This window comes from Notamacropus eugenii, chromosome 6, assembly GCF_028372415.1.
Source record: "Notamacropus eugenii isolate mMacEug1 chromosome 6, mMacEug1.pri_v2, whole genome shotgun sequence".
NCBI classification, from domain to species: domain Eukaryota; kingdom Metazoa; phylum Chordata; class Mammalia; order Diprotodontia; family Macropodidae; genus Notamacropus; species Notamacropus eugenii.
The window spans coordinates 51,366,075-51,385,085 of record NC_092877.1 but is presented as its reverse complement, the minus strand read 5'-3'; the positions used below and the strand labels follow the sequence as shown (position 1 = coordinate 51,385,085).

Here is a 19,011-nt window from a genome sequence, read left to right as displayed (position 1 = left end):
AGCCATGACCAAAAAAAGAGCCTAGACATCATCTTTCATGAAATTATCAAAGAAAACTGCCCAGATGTTCTAGAACCAGAGGGCAAAATAAATATTGAAAGAATTCACTGATCACATCCTGAAAGAGATCCAAAAAGAGAAACTCCTAGGAACATTGTGGCCAAATTCCAGAGTTCCCTGGTCAAGGAGAAAATATTGCAAGCAGCTAGAAAGAAACAATTCAAGTATTGTGGAAATACAATCAAGATAACACAAGATCTAGCAGCTTCTTTGTTGAGGGATCGAACGGCATGGAATATTATATTCCAGAAGTCAAAGGAACTAGGACTAAAACCAGGAATCACCTACCCATCAAAACTGAGTATAATACTTCAGAGGAAAAAATGATCTTTCAATGAAATAGAGGACTTTCAAGCATTCTTGATGAAAAGACCAGAGCTGAAAAGAAAATTTGACTTTCAAACACAAGAATGAAGAGAAGCATGAAAAGGTGAACAGCAAAGAGAAGTCATAAGGGACTCATAAAAGTTGAACTGTTTACATTCCTACATGGAAACACAATATTTGTAACTCTTGAAACTTTTCAGTATCTGGGTAGTGGGTGGGATTATGCACTCACACACACACACACACACACACACAAATAGAGAGAGAGCACAGGGTAAGTTGAATAGGAAGGGATCATATCTAAAAAAATAAAATTAAGGTGTGAGAGAGGAATGTATTGGGAGGAGAAAGGGAGAAATGGAATGGGGCAAATTATCTCTCATAAAAGGGGCAAGAAAAGACTTTTCAGTAGAAGAAAAAGGCGGGAGGTGAGAGGGAAAACATGAAGCATACTCTCATCATATTGACTCAAGGAAGGAATAAAATGCACACTCATTTTGGTAAAAAAGTAAATTTAAAAAGTTTTTAAATCAGGATTTATGGACAATCTAGTATATATACTAATGAGATATAAATTTGATTCATCTGTTCATTCTCATAGGAATCTTTGAAGCTGGGGGATTTTGTTGACAAAATCCTCTAGATCTTGAAATATTTTCCCTCTGCCTTTATAATATCTACCAGACCAGGGACTATGCCCATAGTGATAGCTCTTGACTTTGTGTAATTTTTTTCTAAAAAGCATCTTATTCTCCAGAATCTAAAGGGTAAGTCAGAAGTCATTTTATCTTTTAGTATTTCTTTCCTTTTTTCTTTGACAGTTTGCAAAATCCTGTCCTTATCCTTAAAATTTCAAAGCTTGTCACATGTATGAGGGTGTCTTTCTTTAAGGATTACTCCTGAGTTGGACTTCACTTGCTCCATTTATAGCCCTACTTAGCTGTACTCTGGTCATCCTCCTCATGCTGCTCTCATTGAAACTTCATACTTTGCTCCTGGGAAACTGAACCAGGCCTTCGTATCACTTTGCATCCATTGTAACAGTATACTGATGCATTCATGCCCTCTTCCCTTTCTAGCTTGCTATTATGTGTTGACTCCCCCTTTAGGATGTTAGCTGCTCGAGGATAAAGACTGTCTAGCTTGCTTTATCAGCATCAGCACTATAGAGATTTAGTTGGCAATATATGGAAACTGATTAGTTGTGGCAATGAGGAAAAAGAAAAAATCAAGGATGATTCTAAGATTGTGAATTTCGGTGACTTGGAAGGATAGTGTTGCTCTCAAAATAAATAGGAGAATTCAGAAGACAGCCAAGTTTAGGGAGAAAAATGATGAGTTTTGATTTTAACTTATTAAGTTTGAGGTATTTGTAGGACTTTCAGGTAGAGATGTCCATAAGACAGTTGATAATGAAGACTGGAATTCTAGAAAGAGATTAATGCTGAATATTTATATTTGGGTGTCATCCATGTAGAGATGGTAGTTGAACCTATGGTAGCTGATGAAATTTCCAAAGGAAAGAATGTAGAGACAAAAGAGAAGAGATAATGTAGTATTTGAGAGATGCTTATGGTGCAGAAGATAGGTGATGATCTAGCGAAAGACTAAGAAAGAGAAGACAAGTATGAAGAGAAGTGGGAGAGAGAAATGTCATGAAAACCAAAGGAAAGAGAATCTATTCTGAGAGATGGGTAAATACTCTATATGAGAAGCTACAGAAAGATCGAAAAGGATGAGAAAAGGCCATTGGATTTAGTAGGTAAAAGATAATTTATCGTCTTTGAGAGAGCAACTGCAGTAAAATAGTGGGATTAGAAGCCAAAATGTGAGGGCTTGAGAAATTAGTGGGCAATAAAGACAAGGAAGCAGAAAGTATGTATGGTTCTTCATAAGAGTTTATCAGAGAAAAGAGGAAAGCTATAGGAGATAATTATAGGGTCAGATGAAGGTTTTTTTAAGTAGAAGTAAGACTTGATTACTGTACAGGTAGAGAGGAGGGAGCCAGTAGAAAGGTAGTGGTTGAAGCTGAAGAGGTAAGGAAATGACCAAACAGAAATGTAACCAGAGAACATAAGAGAATGAGATCCACAGCACAGGTAGAGGGGTGAGCCTTTACAAGAAAAAGAGCCACCTCTTTCTCAGATATTAGAGCTAAGGTGTTTTGAGGATTAAAGTTTAGATTAGGAATAATGAGAAAGTTCCTTAGTTTCTCCAGGCAGCAATTTCATTCTCAAAAAGATAAGTAGTAGGTAGCACTGAGGAGGTAGAATATTTGAAATAACCACCACAGAGAACATGATAAAGAGCTATTGATGGAAGAATACAAGTATTTTTGTACAATAATGAGATTTTATACATAAATTTGTAGTGGATCCAGTTGGCACAATTAAATGACCAGTTCTGCAGTTCAGGAAAAGGAGTAGAAAGGTGGGTTGTTGGGATAACCCCAAGTTCAGAAGAAGGTGAGAATAAATGGTGATAGAATAAGAGGACAAGAGATCCAAAGGTGGAGGACAGTGAACAGTTGAAATGATTATATGGAGTCATGACTATAAAAGGGGGAAATGAGGTCAGAGCAAAAATTACCACCATTACCCCATCATAGCCTGGGAGAATAGGGAGGGATGTTGAGCGCCTGAGATCATAGGGAGAAAGAAAAATTAGGAAGACTGGGACAAAGAGACTGGAGAACCCAACACAGCATAGAATAATAGAGTATATTCCTTGGAGTCATGAGATTTGAGTTTAGATCTTCGTTCCACTCCTCATCTCCTGTGTTACCTTGAGAAGCTGCTTGCCCTTTCTGGGTCACAATGTTCCCATGTAAGATGAAGGATTAGAATGGATGGCTGCCATCCTTCCTTCTAGCTCCAGATCCAGGTCCTCTGATTGGGAAAGGAATTCCAAAAGTTCAAGATCACAGAGGAGGAGAGTTTTAAATGATGGTGACCCAATTGTGATCTCCCTAGTGGATGACTTAACTAGAGTAAAGCTGTATATGATGGAAATTGAAGAACAAGAGAAAAGGGTACCAGAAGGAGCATTTTGAAGGAAATATTGAAGGAGATGGGGGTGGGGGTTTGGAAGGATGAGGATGAAAATATTGGAAGAGGTAGCAAGGAAAAGGAGTTATCACTTCTGTGACATAATAGGAATTAGGGAATTAGATGGTATGAGTCTATAGCCATATAGGACAAACATAAGAGTTTGTATCTTATCTTAGAGGCGATAGGAAGCCCTTGAGGTATTTTGAGCAGGGGAATGACAGTCACATATGTTCTCTAGGGAGATTATTTGGGAGGATAAGGGGAGGAGAGATTGGAAAGAAAGAAAACAAAATCAAGAAGACAATTAAGGCTATTATCATAGTTCAGGCAAGAGGTGATGAGGGCCAGCAGTTAAAGTGTCAAAGAGACAATAGGGTGCAAAAGATACTGTGGAGGGGAAAACATGAGATGATCCTTGAAGTTTCCTATCCTGAAAGCTTTAATTTTAATCAGTTCTAACTTTTATAACTATCCCATGTCAGTTTTATATAAGTTATTTCATCATATCAACAGCTCATAAGTTTAAAGAAAAAATGGCATTTCAGAAAGGCCTTTACAGATCTCAGAACCTCAGAGAGTTCCATTTGGGTTGCTTGGCAATGCCTTATCTTACTGTCAAGCTGACCCTATGATATGGCCCTTTCTGAAGCAATTTGAGACAGAAGACACAAATACCCAGCCCCACTGAGCAAACAACAGCAGACATACAGTAATTCCAGCTGTCAGGGATGTGGGACAATGGGAAAATTAGATCCTAAGGTTTAGGGTGGAAACTTTGGTGTCACCAACTGCCTCAGCTAAAAGCAACAAAATTATCCTTTTCATAAACTTCATAGCTAATGACTCACTGTTTGTTTACATATGGTCTCCACTCCCCTCTAGAAGCATTCTCCCAAAGTGCCAGACTGAAAGATGTGAAAATTTTCTTTATCTGTACAAAAATAAGAGTAAGAAAGAGTAGGGATGAACCCAGGCTCTAGAGGAGTTTGTGTTCAATGGAGTTTGAACTCCAAAGGCTCCCCTGGAATGCACTAGGAGAAAGGTGAAGTGAGTTGGAGTGGGGCTAGGAAGTCATGAGAGTACTCACAGTTAAGGAAGTGATAGTTTGAAAGTGCTACTTGCAAATAAAGCAATGAGACAAAATGCCCAAGGACTGGATTGGGGAACCAGGATGATTAGAAGTGTCATCCTAGAGCATGCCACTTCACCAAAGCTAAAGTAATAGAAGCTTTGCAGAGCCCTGGTGATGGTTAGATTATGGGCCACCATGAAATGTGTCCTCCTGGTATGCTGGAGTACCTTTAGCACAAGAACAGGGCCTCAGCTTTCTATACTCTAGGCTTCAGGAAGGGGCGAGGTTAAGGAAGGGTTGCTGAAAGGATGTGTGGCAATCCAGGGGGCTTCTCCAAAAGTGTGTCTGCTCATTAATTGAGGGAATCATCATTAATAGTCCGTGTCAAATTGGACAATAATCTCTATTTTTCCTTTGACCCTATACTTTAGGATGTGTAGCTGGGGTGCCTGCTTTAGGATCTCAGCTGTTTTTATCTCAGCTCCCAAAATATGGAATTGCCTCTTCTCTCCATTCTGGTTTTTTGAATGTGTAAATTTCTGCTTGATCATTTTCAGACTGAAAGAATAAGGTAAATCATCTGACATAAAAGTGGTGCAAAACTTTTATAGTGAAGGGGAAGAAGGGAGAGGTGGGGGGGGAGCATATGAACCTTACTGTCATAGGAATTGGCTCAAAGAGGTAATAACATACACACTAAGTTGGGTATAAAATCTATCTCACCCTACAGGAAAATAGGAGGGGAAGGGAATAAGAGAAGGGGAGAAGGAATGAGAGAAAGGAGGACAGATTGGAAGAGGTAAAAGTCAGAGACAAAACACTTTTGAGAATGGACAGGAAGAGAGAAAACAGGGGTAAGATAGGAAGGAGGGAAATCCATAGTTAGTCATCATAACTGTGAAAAAATTTTACAGCAAGTTTCTCTAATTAAAGACCTCATTTCTCAAATATATAGAAAACAGAGTCAGATTTGTAGAATAAGAGTCATTCCTCAGTTGATAAATGGTCAAAGGATATGAGAAAATTGAGACACTAATGCATTGTTGAAGAAGCTGTATGCTGATTCAACTGCAGAACAATTTGAAACTATGCCCAAAGGACTAAAATACATGCATATCCTTTGATCAAGCAATACCACACTTAGGTCTATATCCCAAAAAGATAAAAAACAAAGAGGAAAAGTACCTACAGGTACAAAAACATTTATAGCAGCTCTTTTAGTGATGGCAAAGAATTGGAAATCAAGGGGATGAGCATCAATTGAGGAATGACTGAACAAGTTCTTGTATATGATTGTGATAGAATACTATTGTGCTATAAGAAATGAGGAGCAGAATGCTCTCAGAAAAACCTAGAAAGACTTACATGAACTGATGCAAAGTGAAATGAAGAGAACCAGAAGAACAGTATAATGTTCAACTGTGATGATCAACTGTGAATGACTTGGGTATTCTTAGCAATACAAGGATCCAAGATAATTCTGGAGCACTTATGATGAAAAATGCTATCCATCTCCAAAGAAATAACTGATGGAGTCTGGACGCATATTGAAGCATACCCTTTTCTTTACTTTATTTTTTTTAGGGTTTTGTCTGTGTTTTCTTTCACAATATGACTAACATGGAAAGATGTTTTGAATGACTGCACATGTATAACCTATATCAAATTACTTGCCTTCTCAATGAAGGAGGAGGGAAGAAAGAGAGGGAGAGAATTTGAAATTCAAAAAATTTTAAAAACAAATGTTAAAAATTGTTTTTACATTTAATTGGGTGAAAATAAAATATTAAGTTGTGGGGGAAAAAAAGAGTTCCCAAGTTGAATAGTTCTGAAGTCAGACCTTCTAGAGCAATGTGGATTTCCTCATGCATCATGATTCTTGGGAGGAAGGGGGGAGAAGATCATCTACATCATCCTACTTGGACAACAAGGCCAATAAGATGTCCAGTGATGATATTGGATAGGAAGGAAATTACATATTAAACAGTCCCCAGAGTATATTTACTTTCAAGAAGAAGTCTAAGCCACAATATCCTGCTACAATTTTATGACCCTTTGGAAGGGAGGAATTTCATCAGAATGTCAGGTTGTAAGCCCCAGTAGCAACCCCAAGTTCATTTCTCTTCTAGGGCTGAGCTACTGGGCTATTTAAATACTTTAATAAATGTAGAGCTAAAAGAAACCCCACAGGTCATTTGATCTGATTCCTTCATTTTACAGAGAGAGAAACTGAGACCTAGTTAAGTGACTTAAGGTCACAGTTAATAATTGGCAGAACTGGGATTTGAACCAAAGCCCTCTTGATTTAAATCCGGCTCTCCTTCCACTATACCATCTTATTCACTTTATATGTTATTGTATCTGTACTGAGCATATTTTTGATAGGGTGACACAAAGACTGTTGATATATGATATTTATTTAAAAGTAGTCTGAGTGCTTGTTGAAGAGATGGGGACCTTGTTACCTTTATTCAGTAAACCTAGATGTAAGTTATACCATGAGTATATTTAAAGATTTTCTAGTAGCAAAATAAAGTATAACTTTTTCATGAAGATTTCATACAGTCTTAATTAAGTCCAAAGGCCTTGAAAAATGAAATTGGATTTTGTTTATTCTCAGTTTATTCTTAGATCATTTGGTCTGAGATTTAAGAGATGTCTTTTCTAAACCTACCTGCATCCATCAGTTATTTCAAGACATTTGGAAATAAGTCATGCAATCAATTTAGGCCTTAGTCCTCCTTTGAAAGGGATCACCCATTTATGACTTCCTCAAACCCCTTTAACACCAACATTTTTATCAGCGTGTAGGTAGAAGACACTGGGGTTCAATGTTAGTCTTTTTTTCCATTTGAGTTCCTATAGGATCTTAGTGTATAGAGCTGGAAGAGACCTTAGAAATTATCTATTATTTTAGGTTTCTATAATTTTTTAGAGTAAGGTGAACCCAAGTAATTTGTAGTAATCAAATGACCTACTTCTTGATACACAACTGAGAATGAACAAAATCCAGTTTCTGAATTAAATAGAATGGTTCTCGCCCTGACTAGTGAATAGGATCATCATCATTGCGTGTGATATGTGACTGAAGTCTTCTCCTTCTTTGTTTTTTATCAATAATTAAGGCAAAGAACGACTTGCTACTTGCCTTGGAGTAACTGCTCTTCAAGCCAGTCAATTTATAGGGAGTTTTCTCCAGAAATACAAGAAAATCCATGACTTTACCCAGGAAACAATCATGCAGTGCCACCACAAAGGTAATTAAACCTCTCTACTTCTCTGTTTTCCTACTCTTTCTCAATAATAACAGATTTTCTATTTCTGCTTCTCTGTTCTGATGAGTGTCACAAATAAACGTGAACCAAACATGGCATACTTTTTTCTACTTCTCCACTGTTCCCTGTGTTCATGTCCTCCCTCTCTTTCTTTACCTATTGAATTCCTACAAATTCTTTGAAGTCCAATTCAAATGACACTTCCTTCAGGAAATCTTCCCCCTCTAACCTCATGCAATACTTTGCATCTTTCTAATATGCCTATTATTTAATACATCTTATTACATTATTACATCTTATCCCTTTGTTATGTGATAATATCTTGGAAAACAGGAACTCTGTCTTTCCTGATTTTTATCAAAATGCTTTGTACACAATAAGAATTTCATGTATTTTTGTTGAATGAGTGAGTGAATGAATTCCCAAGCTTAAGTCAGGAAGGGGACTAGTAGATATTTCCTAGAAGCATACCAATATGTCAACACCTGACAGAAGTAGGGTACACATACATTAAAAGCTGAATCTTTAGAAGTAGAGAATGAACCTACTGTCAGTTCCCTGGTTTGCCTCATATCTTGACTCTACAACTTATATCATCACTTCTGTAACCACTTTCTTCCTTTTGTCTCAACCCTTTAAATTTTGTTGCCCTAAAGAATCCCAGATACTGACCCAGACTGGCATTTTTGTTTGTTAGCTCTCACTTGGATCTTGATTCAGAGTCATCAATAGATACCTCCAATGATAAGGAACAACTACATCATAGAGCAGCTGATTTCACTGTTGGTTAGCTTTTATTGTGAGAAATGTTTTTTCTTACCTTGACCTGAAATCTGATCCTCTATGACTCTCAACACCCACCTCCACTCCCTGCCCAGTGCTCCTAGCTCTATTTTGTAAAGGCAAAAAGGGAATCTCTCTGCCCAACGGATGAGTCATTTCTATAGAATCCCTTTCAAATCATCGTCTAGCCTCTTCTTGAATGTCTCTACTGATAGAAAGATAGAAAGCCCACTAATGTAAGGAATTCCATTTTAAAATAGCTTTGAATGTTAGGATCTTATTTATACTGCCCCAAAAAATGTCTCCTTGAAATTTACCTATGGGGAAGCAGTTATAGTATAGTGGAAAGACCTTTGGACTTGACAGTCAGAAGACAGATTTGAGTACAAGTCATTTTACCTCTATGGTTTTTGTTTCCTTCATCCATAAAATGAGGGAGCTAGACTACACAGATGCCTTTCAGATTACTTCCAACTCCAAAGCTGTGGTGCTCTGAACAAATAGGCAGTTAGACCATTCTCCACAAGGGAAGACTTGAAGGAATCATAAGCAAACAGGACAGCTTTGAATGTCACATATTGAAAACTCTACATGATTGAGATTCACGGTTTCATGTGTAAACACCTCCTTCTATTCTGTAGTATATATGGAAATGCTCGTTTTGTTTGATGTTTATCAGGTTCAGAATTTTTAGAAAGATTTTAGGGAAATAAAGACTGCACATGATAATGGAAAGGATGCTGGATTTGGAGTTAGGAGTCCTAGGTTTGCTACTGATGCCTTGGGTGACTTTTAGTAAGTCACAAACCTCTCTGGGCCTTACATTCCTCATCTTCAAAAAGAAGTGTTTGGAATAGATGGTCTCCCTTTCAGCTGTAAAGCCAATGGTTGTAATATTTAAAAATTACACAAATCATAGGGGAAATAAATTTTCAAAGATTTGCAGTTGCTATTATCATTCCTTGTAAAGAACAGTTCAGTGTTATAAAATTGGTTTCCTGAGGAAATGCAACAGTAATCGTTTCTCAGGAAACATTTTTGATTTTTGAAGAGCATTTCCAACATCTTCCCATGATTGTTTATAATTGGCTTCTGTGCATCCCCAGGGCATGCTGTTGCTGGTTACTTTTTTTGCAGTATGAGGAAAAAGTTTCTATCTGCAGGTCAGGAAAATGGGATAGGGGCCAGACCAAAATTCCAATTAACTAAGGGATCATTTGTATTGCCTCAGGAAATCTCCTTATTGTTTGCCTTGTTCTTTTTCCAAAGACCTCCAAGTCATTGAAAAGACAGCAATTTATGCAACCAGTTTGCAAAAGTTCTGTGAGGCAAAAAGTTCAAAAGGCTAGACCAACGAGGTTCCAGTCCTGTGGTAGAGGAAAAGACCTATAACATGAATAAGTGTGATAGAGCTAGTGAGGTCGAAACCACTTTCATAACAACACTTAAAATGTTGTCATTTCTAATATGATAAATATTGATAGATGTCACCTACACAAAATCTCTTTGGAGAGTCCTCAATAATTTTTAAGAGTGTAAAAGGGGTCCTGGGACCAAAAAGTTTGAGAATTGATACTTTTTTAAAAAATCACCTTGTCAATAAGTGGAGGATGGATTGGATTGGGAAGAGACTTAAAACTGAGGGACAAATCAAAGGTCACTGCAGTGATTGAGGTATGAGATGGTGCATGCATGAATTGGTGGGGACATATCTGAGAGATGTTATGACAGGAGAAATGACTATCATTAGCAATGGGTGAGTGTAAATAGGGAGTTGAAGATGCTACCAAGATTGCTGGGAGGGTGGTAGTGCCCTCAAAAGTAATAGAGAAGTTCAGTAGAGGGGAGAGTTTCCGGGGGAAAGGTAATGAGTTCTGTTTCGAGCATGTTGAATTTGAGATGTTTACAGGACACTTAGTTTGAGGTATCCAGAAGGCATTTGGTGATGCATGACTGAAGAAGGTCAAGTCAGAGACTAGGGCTAGATATATAAATCTGGAAATCATCTGCAGATAGATGATAATTGAGCTCATGGGAGCTCAGAAAAAGGTAACCAGGATGGCAAAGGATCTTGAGATGGAGATCATGCCATATGAGGAATGGTTAAAAAATGGGGAATAATTTACTTAGAGAAGGGAAGATGTAAAGGGGACATGATAGATGTCTGTAAGTATTTGAAGGATTAGCATGTAAATGAGGGTTATACTTGTTCTACAGACATACTAAGAGCAATGAGTCAAATGTAGATGTGATGTAAGGACAGACTTCCTAACAACTTTTTTAAAACTAACAAAGTAGAACAGGCTACAGTGGGAGGGGAGGAGAGAAGTGATTAAGTCCATCCCTTCCCTTGTTGAGACCTTAGTTTTCTCACCTGTAAAATGAAGAGCTTGACTAAATGATTACTAAGGTCCCTTCTGGACCCACACCCTATTGTGTAGTATACAAGCACACTTATGTGTCTGTACTTCATGTACTTACTCTACTTCCAGTTTACCTATTCATCGTGCCTATTTTCTCTTTCATAAAACCCAAGGATATGTGGTTTCCATCATGGGACGCAGAAGACCCCTGCCAAATATTAACGCAAAGGATTACAGACTGAGGACTCAGGCAGAAAGACAGGCAGTAAACTTTGTGGTCCAAGGTAAAACTATAATCATTCATTTCCTACTCCTTGAATTAAGGAGATCTGATATAAGTAAAACATATCTACATTAATTTCTCTGTGGGTGTGAGTTTACTAATTTCTCTAATAATTCTATTTCTCTAATAATGCTTTCCAGAGTATTTGTGACTTCTCTTAAAAGATCTATTTCAATTACCTTGTCAACAATTTTTAGAATGCAACTTTTTAATATCTTAAAAACATTCAAGCCAATAGAAGCTAACTGCCACAGTCAACAAGACTTGAATAATTTTCAGCTACTCTAATAAATAGTTCCTAGTGATTCCATCTCATGATTATCAAACTAGTACTGATTACTGATCATTAACACTTGGGCAGCTTAGTGAAATAATCTCTATAGCCTGAGATCATAACAGTTACGAGCAATAGCCTAAGTGCAACATCATTGAGTGTTCAGTAGCATCTAACGGGTGTCAGGAAAGTCTCTTGACTGTGGAATATTTCAAGGGCAATCACAAAGGATGATAGTCAACTAACTACAATTCTTAAGTAATCTTGATGAAACACGTTGCCAAACTCCTGACAGAGAGGTAATGGAGTCAGAGGGCAGACTGAGATGCATATTTTTAGACATGGCCAATGTGAAAATTTATTTTGCTTTACTTTGAATGTTTGTTACAGGAGTTTTGTTTTTTTCTGCCTTTGTAATAGAAAATGAGAGAAGGAAGTGGGAGGGAGAGAAGGCTGATCTTTGTTGAAAATTAAATAAAATTTTCATTTTAAAAAACTAGCAACACGGGCTGGGGGGAGGGAGGAGGCAAGATGGCAGAGTAAAAAGATACACATATGCCAGCTCCAAACCCACAGCCCGTGAAATATCTGTAAAGAAGAACTCCCAAAACATTAAAAAATAATAATAAAAAAAAATAAATTAAAAAAAAAAAAGAAGAAGAAGAACTCCCAACAAATTCTGAAGCGCCAGAAGCCACAGAACAATGGAGTGGAGGAGATATCTTTTCCAGAGAGATCTGAAAGACTGACCCAAAAGGTCCATCGCACCCTGGGACCAGAGCGGAGCCCTGCCATGCCTTGGCCACGCGGCACTGAGAGGAGCAGATCCGAGCAGACTTGAGGGATGGAATCTCCAGCAGCTGCTCAGGTCCCTCCACCCACAGGTGCTACAGGTCAGTGAGAGAGTCTCTTTGGCTGGCTGAGAGGGGAGCGGGGTGTCCCTGATAACTCAGGCACTCTCAGGAGGCAGCAGTGGAGGCAGCAGCAGACAGGGGCTCCCAAAGCAGGCAGGAGCCCGGATCCATTGTTGAAGGTCTCTGCATAAACCCCCTGAGGGAACTGAGCCCTGAGTGGCAGCCCTGCCCCCACCCAAGCAGCTGAACTTAATCTCACACTGAATAGCATCTCCGCCCCACTGAAAGCCCTGAGGCTGGGAAGCAGCATTTGAATCTCAGACCCCAAGCTCTGGCTGGGCAGATCTGGAGGCCAGGTGGGTGTGGAAAGGAAACTCAGAAGTCAAGTCACTGGCTGGGAAAATGCCCAGAAAAGGGGAAAAAGATAAGACCATAGAAGGTTACTTTCTTGGTGAACAGGTGTCTCCTCCCATCCTTTCTGATGAGGAAGAACAGTGCTTACCATCAGGGAAAGACATAGAAAACAAGGCTTCTGCATCCCAAACATCCAAAATAAATATTCTGTGGGCTCAGGCCATGGAAGAGCTCAAAAAGGATTTTGAAAATCAGGTTAGAGAGGTGGAGGAAAAACTGGGAAGAAAAATGAGAGAGATACAAGAAAAGCATGAAAAGCATGTCAACACCTTACTAAAGGAGACCCAAAAAAATGCTGAAGAAAATAACATCTTGAAAAATAGGCTAACTCAATTGGCAAAAGAGGTTCAAAAAGCCAATGAGGAGAAGAATGCTTTCAAAAGCAGAATTAGCCAAATGGAAAAGGAGGTTCAAAAGCTCACTGAAGAAAATAGTTCTTTCAAAATTAGAATGGAACAGATGGAGGCTAATGACTTTATGAGAAACCAAGAAATCACAAAACAAAACCAAAAGAATGACAAAATGGAAGATAATGTGAAATATCTCATTGGAAAAACAACTGACCTGGAAAATAGATCCAGGAGAGACAATTTAAAAATTATGGGACTACCTGAGAGCCATGATCAAAAAAAGAGCCTAGACATCATCTTTCATGAAATTATCAAGGAAAACTGCCCTGAGATTCTAGAACCAGAGGGCAAAATAAATATTCAAGGAATCCACAGAACACTGCCTGAAAGAGATCCAAAAAGAGAAACTCCTAGGAACATTGTGGCCAAATTCCAGAGTTCCCAGGTCAAGGAGAAAATATTGCAAGCAGCTAGAAAGAAACAATTCAAGTATTATGGAAATACAATCAGAATAACACCAGATCTAGCAGCTTCTACATTAAGGGATTGAAGGGCATGGAATAGGATATTCCAGAAGTCAAAGGAACTAGGACTAAAACCAAGAATCACCTACCCAGCAAAACTGAGTATAGTACTTCAGGGGAGAAAATGGTCTTTCAATGAAATAGAGGATTTTCAAGCATTCTTGATGAAAAGACCAGAGCTGAAAAGAAAATTTGACTTTCAAACACAAGAATGAAGAGAACCATGAAAAGGTGAACAGCAAAGAGAAGTCATAAAGGACTTACTAAAGTTGAACTGTTTACATTCCTACATGGAAAGACAATATTTGTAACTCTTGAAACTTTTCAGTATCTGGGTACTGGGTGGGATTACACATGCACACATGCACACACACACACATACACAGAGACAGAGAGCACAGAGTGAATGGAATAGGATGGGATCATATCTTTAAAAAATGAAATTGAGGGGTGAGAGAGAAATATATTGGGAGGAGAAAGGGAGAAATGGAATGGGGCAAATTATCTCTCATAAAAGAGGCAAGCAAAAGACTTATTAGTGGAGGGATAAAGAGGGGAGATGAGAGCAAAACATGAAGTTTACTCTCATCACACTCCACTAAAGGAAGAAATAAAATGCACACTCATTTTGGTAATGATAACCTATCTTACAATACAGGAAAGTGGGGGATAAGGGGATAAGCAGGGTGAGGGGGACGATGGAAGGGAGGGCATGGGGAGGAGGGAGCAATTTGAGGTTAACACTCATGGGGAGGGACAGGATCAAAAGAGAGAATAGAAGCAATGGGGGCAGGATAGGATGGAGGGAAATATAGTCAGTCTTATACAACACGACTATTATGGAAGTCATTTGCAAAACTACACAGATATGGCCTATATTGAATTGCTTGCCTTCCAAAGGGAAGGGGTGGGGAGGGAGGGAGGTAAAGAAGTTGGAACTCAAAATGTTAGGAACAACTGTCGAGTAATGTTCTTGCCACTAGGAAAAAAGAAATACAGGTAAAGGGGTATAGAAAGTTATCTGGCCCTACAGGTCAAAAGAGAAGATGGAGACAAGGGCAGAGAGGGATGATAGAAGAGAGGGCAAATTGGTGATAGGGGCAATCAGAATGCTCGGTGTTTAGGGATGGGGGAGGGGACAAATGGGGAGAAAATTTGGAATCCAAAATTTTGTGAAAATGAATGTTAAAAGTTAAATAAATAAATTTATAATAAAAAAATAAAAAAACAAAAAACTAGCAACACAAGTCAGTAATTCCCATCACCAAGGGAATGACCCAATAGTAAGAAACCCCTGTAAAATAATTAAACATTAAAGTGTGACCAATCCCAAAAATGGTACCTGCAGGCACCTGAACACCTAAAATATACAGTCCTTGTGATACATGATGGGACAAGGCACAAGAACATTTCAAAGCAATGAAATAAAGGTGATTCATAGGCCCTCCATAGCCAAGGCTAGATTGTCAAACCTCTAAAATGGGAATAGTTGGCATGATTGTTATGGTATGCTATACACTTTTTAGATGCAAACTGATCTTGACCAGTTTGATGAAAGATGAAAGGCCTTGCAGACTACCCCCTCTCCATTACCTTATTAGGAAAGATGAAGACTTTGTAGGACAGAAAAAAAAAATTTAAGACATCTAGAAATAAAAGTGTTATGAGGAAAAGGCAGTTGAAACTAGGGTCATGAGTCTGGTTAGTACAAGTTATAAAGGGGACAGGAAGAACGTGGGAGCTATTCAACAGGAATGAAAGTATTCCCACAAAAGGCTGCAGATTGCTTGAGGAAGAAGCAGCTTCTGGCGTTCCATAGAACAGAAAGAAATAGCCACAAATGCTGGCAGTTATTGTTCAAAGGAGACAAGTACTATATTGGTGGGTGGTGACAAAGAAGCATGTGGCTGATTGGGTGATGGGTCATCTTCCTGGAAAGGATACATCTAGGTCATGACAACAAACCTGTCAAGTCTTATCAAATCTATGAAATGCCACCCATTATATTTCATTAGGGGACAATTGCTACCACCAGAAGAAAGCACTTCCAGGGAGTAGGAAGCCCTGGTCAAGAAACCGTAGGATTTAGTTGCACAAGTTACACTTACATGAATGTTCTAATTAAAGGTTATGACTTTTGATGAGAAATAATAGCTCCCATTTATATAACATCTTAAGGTTTGCAAAATGCTTCTCCTAAAACATACTTATGAGGAAAGTAATACAAATATTTATTCTTATCTCCATTTTATAACTAAGGAGACTGAGGCTTTGAGAGGTTTGGTGACATGCTCATTGTCCCACAGTATCAATGGGAAGATTCAAAAGTGACCACAAGGTCAGATTTCTTTTCACTATGCCACACTGCCACTCAAAGAGCAAGATGAGAAGCCAACTCTGTGAATGATGTTTTACAAAGTAGCTAAAGACCCATAGCAATTTGTGAAACCATGTATAGTGGCAAGAGCACTGGTGGGTTTAGGAGTCAAGAGATCAGGGTCTTCTACTTGCTACCTATGTGACTTTGGAATAGCTGCTCCCTCTCTCTAAACCTCAATTCTGTCCCATGGAGCTCATCAGACCTGTATGTGACCAACCCCCCATCCCCACCCCCTCACCCCCACCTTTTGTCATTTCAGTTAGGAAAGCACTTTGTAAAGTGCTGTCTGTTCTGGTGATGAGAGTGATCTTTAAATATCTAAAAACCATCATGTGTAAGAGAAACAATCATCACAAGTGTCTCTTGTCCCAGAGGCATAAACAGAAGTCAGGAGTGGCAGTGGAAGTGTCAGGGAGAGAGATTTCAACTCAATAGAAGGAAAAAAGTCCTAATAACAGAAACTGTCCCAGAGTAGAATGCTTAGAAGTCCTCCATCCCTAAAGGTTTTCTTGTACATGTGTGGTGGTCACTTGTTAATGACACTAGAGAAAATATTCCTAGCCCGTTGTAGGTTATACTTCTGATTCTCTGATTCTCTGAAAAGTAGAATGGGGAGGGGGCAGGTTTCTCCTTCACCAGAGGGTTTCTAGCCGAAGTTGGATAACTCCTCATCTGGGATAAGTCCTGTTAAGTTATGGATTCTGGATTCTGAGGGCCCTTCTAACTCTAAGATTCTATAATATCTTGAAAGGGACAATGTTCATTTAAATGAGTCTTGATGTAGAAAAAAAGTCACATTACTTTATAGTCACTTCTCCTATGAATGATTTAATGGAATGTAGTTATTTGAATATTTGCTGACACTGAGATACAAATGCAAAAGCAAGATGGCCCTTCCCGTAGAGAAGCTTCCATTCTAACATAAGGAGATATCTCATAGGAAAGTGGTGATAAAGGAAGGAGGTTTGAGGATGGGAAGTCATAGGGATGGGATGGTAAGTAGAAAAAACCATAAAGGAACTGACTGTTACCATCTTTCTGGAACTAAGACAATATTGATTTGATGGCTTACAATAAAACCAACTTGTCTAGAGCCCAATGTCTTCCTCTTTCTCCTCTGCCTGTGAGGTTAAGAAGGAGAATGAGTTATTAGAAAGTGCAGGTGATTTGATATTGTAGAACAACTACAGTATTTCTAGGATGGCTCCCAGCACTAGACCTTGAGCACTTAACCCCTCAGGGTCCAGGTTTCCTCTCCTGCAATTTAAAGGGATTAAATCAAAATATCTTTAAAGGTATCTTCCAGTTCTAAATCCCAAGAGTATTAGTGGATATCAAACCAAGTTGCTAGCTAGGTACTGCTTTGCTTAAGCCACAGGGGCTGACAACTTCTGCCAGTCTCTGTCTTCTACCTGCCATCAAGGTTTGCTTAGAGTTTATTGTTTCTCAATGGGTTTCCGAATTCTCACATTCATTTGCCTATCACTTCCACCCTAGCTATCCCAGGGACAACTCTATCTGGGGCTATAGTCCAGGATTTTCCCAAAAAGGAAGAGAAAGTAAAAGAGGTACCCAGCTGACAACCATATGAATCAGGTACAAGACTGGTCATTTTATTTCCCCACAGCAATGATAGGCATAAGAGAATCACACCATTGTAGAACAGTTTAAACAGGTTTTCTAATTTTCTAGCCAAGTTAGAATCTACGTTCATCAAGACGCAGTATTTACTTAACAGTTCTGTTAACTAACTACTTCATGTATCACCTCTACTGAGCACCATCCTATCAAAATGCAAGTGTAAGCCAGGAACTTTTCTGGGGACCCCACACTCTCCAGTGCTTACTTTCCCTTTGGCACTAGCATTTTCCTGTTGCTGTTGTAACATCAATTTGCCACTCTTGTAGGCACTGAAGCTGCTGCCTCACTGGCTATCCAGGATCTCATGACCTTCTCAAATTCACAAGGTCATCTGGATTTGGTGTTGCTCAGTCACTTCTTTGGAAAAGGAAATATAAGAAAAGAAAGGCAGCTCCCCTCCTCCCCCTCCCCCCGCAGGTACAAACTTGCCTGGATTTCTGGCTCTACGGGGCTAGGTGTGGGATAAAGCTTGTACTGTTCTCTCACCTGACTCCTGGATGCAGCTTAGAATAATCCTGAGGTTTTGAAACAAGAAAGAGACCTGGGAGGCAAATTGCCCCTCTGAGCAATATAGAATTCCCACAGAGTTATGACTGAGCAATCACTTGAAGAGACTCAAACCAACGACGAGTAGCCAGATGCAGGCGGAATATACTTGCACATGTTCAGATTTCCACATCAGCATCAGGATTGGTGTGGTGGCCAGAACTGGTAACTTAGACCACTTCAAAAATGGGAGGAAGGGGAAGGGAATCCACTACATGTGATATAAATAAAATAAGCATCATTGCATCAGTAAACAATAGACCTTTGGCCCAAGATAGCATGCACCAGCCAGTGTGTACATCCTACTAGAACTAAGGTATCAGGAAAACCTTCAGCAAGGTCTTCCAAAGAGGATGCCCAGGATAATAAGGGCTTTCCACCATCATAAAGAGAGAGAAAGAGAGAGAGAGAGAGAGATACTATCCTCTTCTCAGCTAACTTAAAGCAGCTATTACTATAGAAAATGGGCCCACAGCACTGTACAGAAAATAGCACAAAGCAGATTGTCTATGAGAATCTGACAAGGAAAAGGGTATGGTTGAGGAAAGGTATAAGCAAAAACTATGTTTGTGGTCTAGGAAAGATGCTTAGGAGGTAGGTGTGGAGAATGTGCTATAAAATAACAGAACATTGTATCAGCTGGAAGGAAAGAACTATGGACTGCAAGAATCCAGGGATAAATGGTCTGGACTAGTCTGGGAGTCATGTTGGACTCAGCCATAAGCGTGAGGGTAAGGAAGGAGCTAGAAGAGACTGACGGTCAAGGAGATGTACTTCTTTCCCTCACTGATAAAAAAACAAATCAAAACAGGATG

At 39.1% G+C, this 19,011-nt stretch overlaps 1 protein-coding gene across 1 annotated transcript in view; it reads left to right on the top strand.

The window, feature by feature from the left end:
- POLN (DNA polymerase nu) overlaps nucleotides 1-19,011 on the top strand; it is a 260,105-nt gene that overhangs the window by 176,103 nt on the left and 64,991 nt on the right. The window contains exons 10-11 of the mRNA XM_072620027.1: nucleotides 7,635-7,766; nucleotides 11,104-11,214. Coding sequence (XP_072476128.1) covers nucleotides 7,635-7,766; nucleotides 11,104-11,214 — 243 coding nt within the window. The remainder of the gene's footprint in view (nucleotides 1-7,634; nucleotides 7,767-11,103; nucleotides 11,215-19,011) is intronic.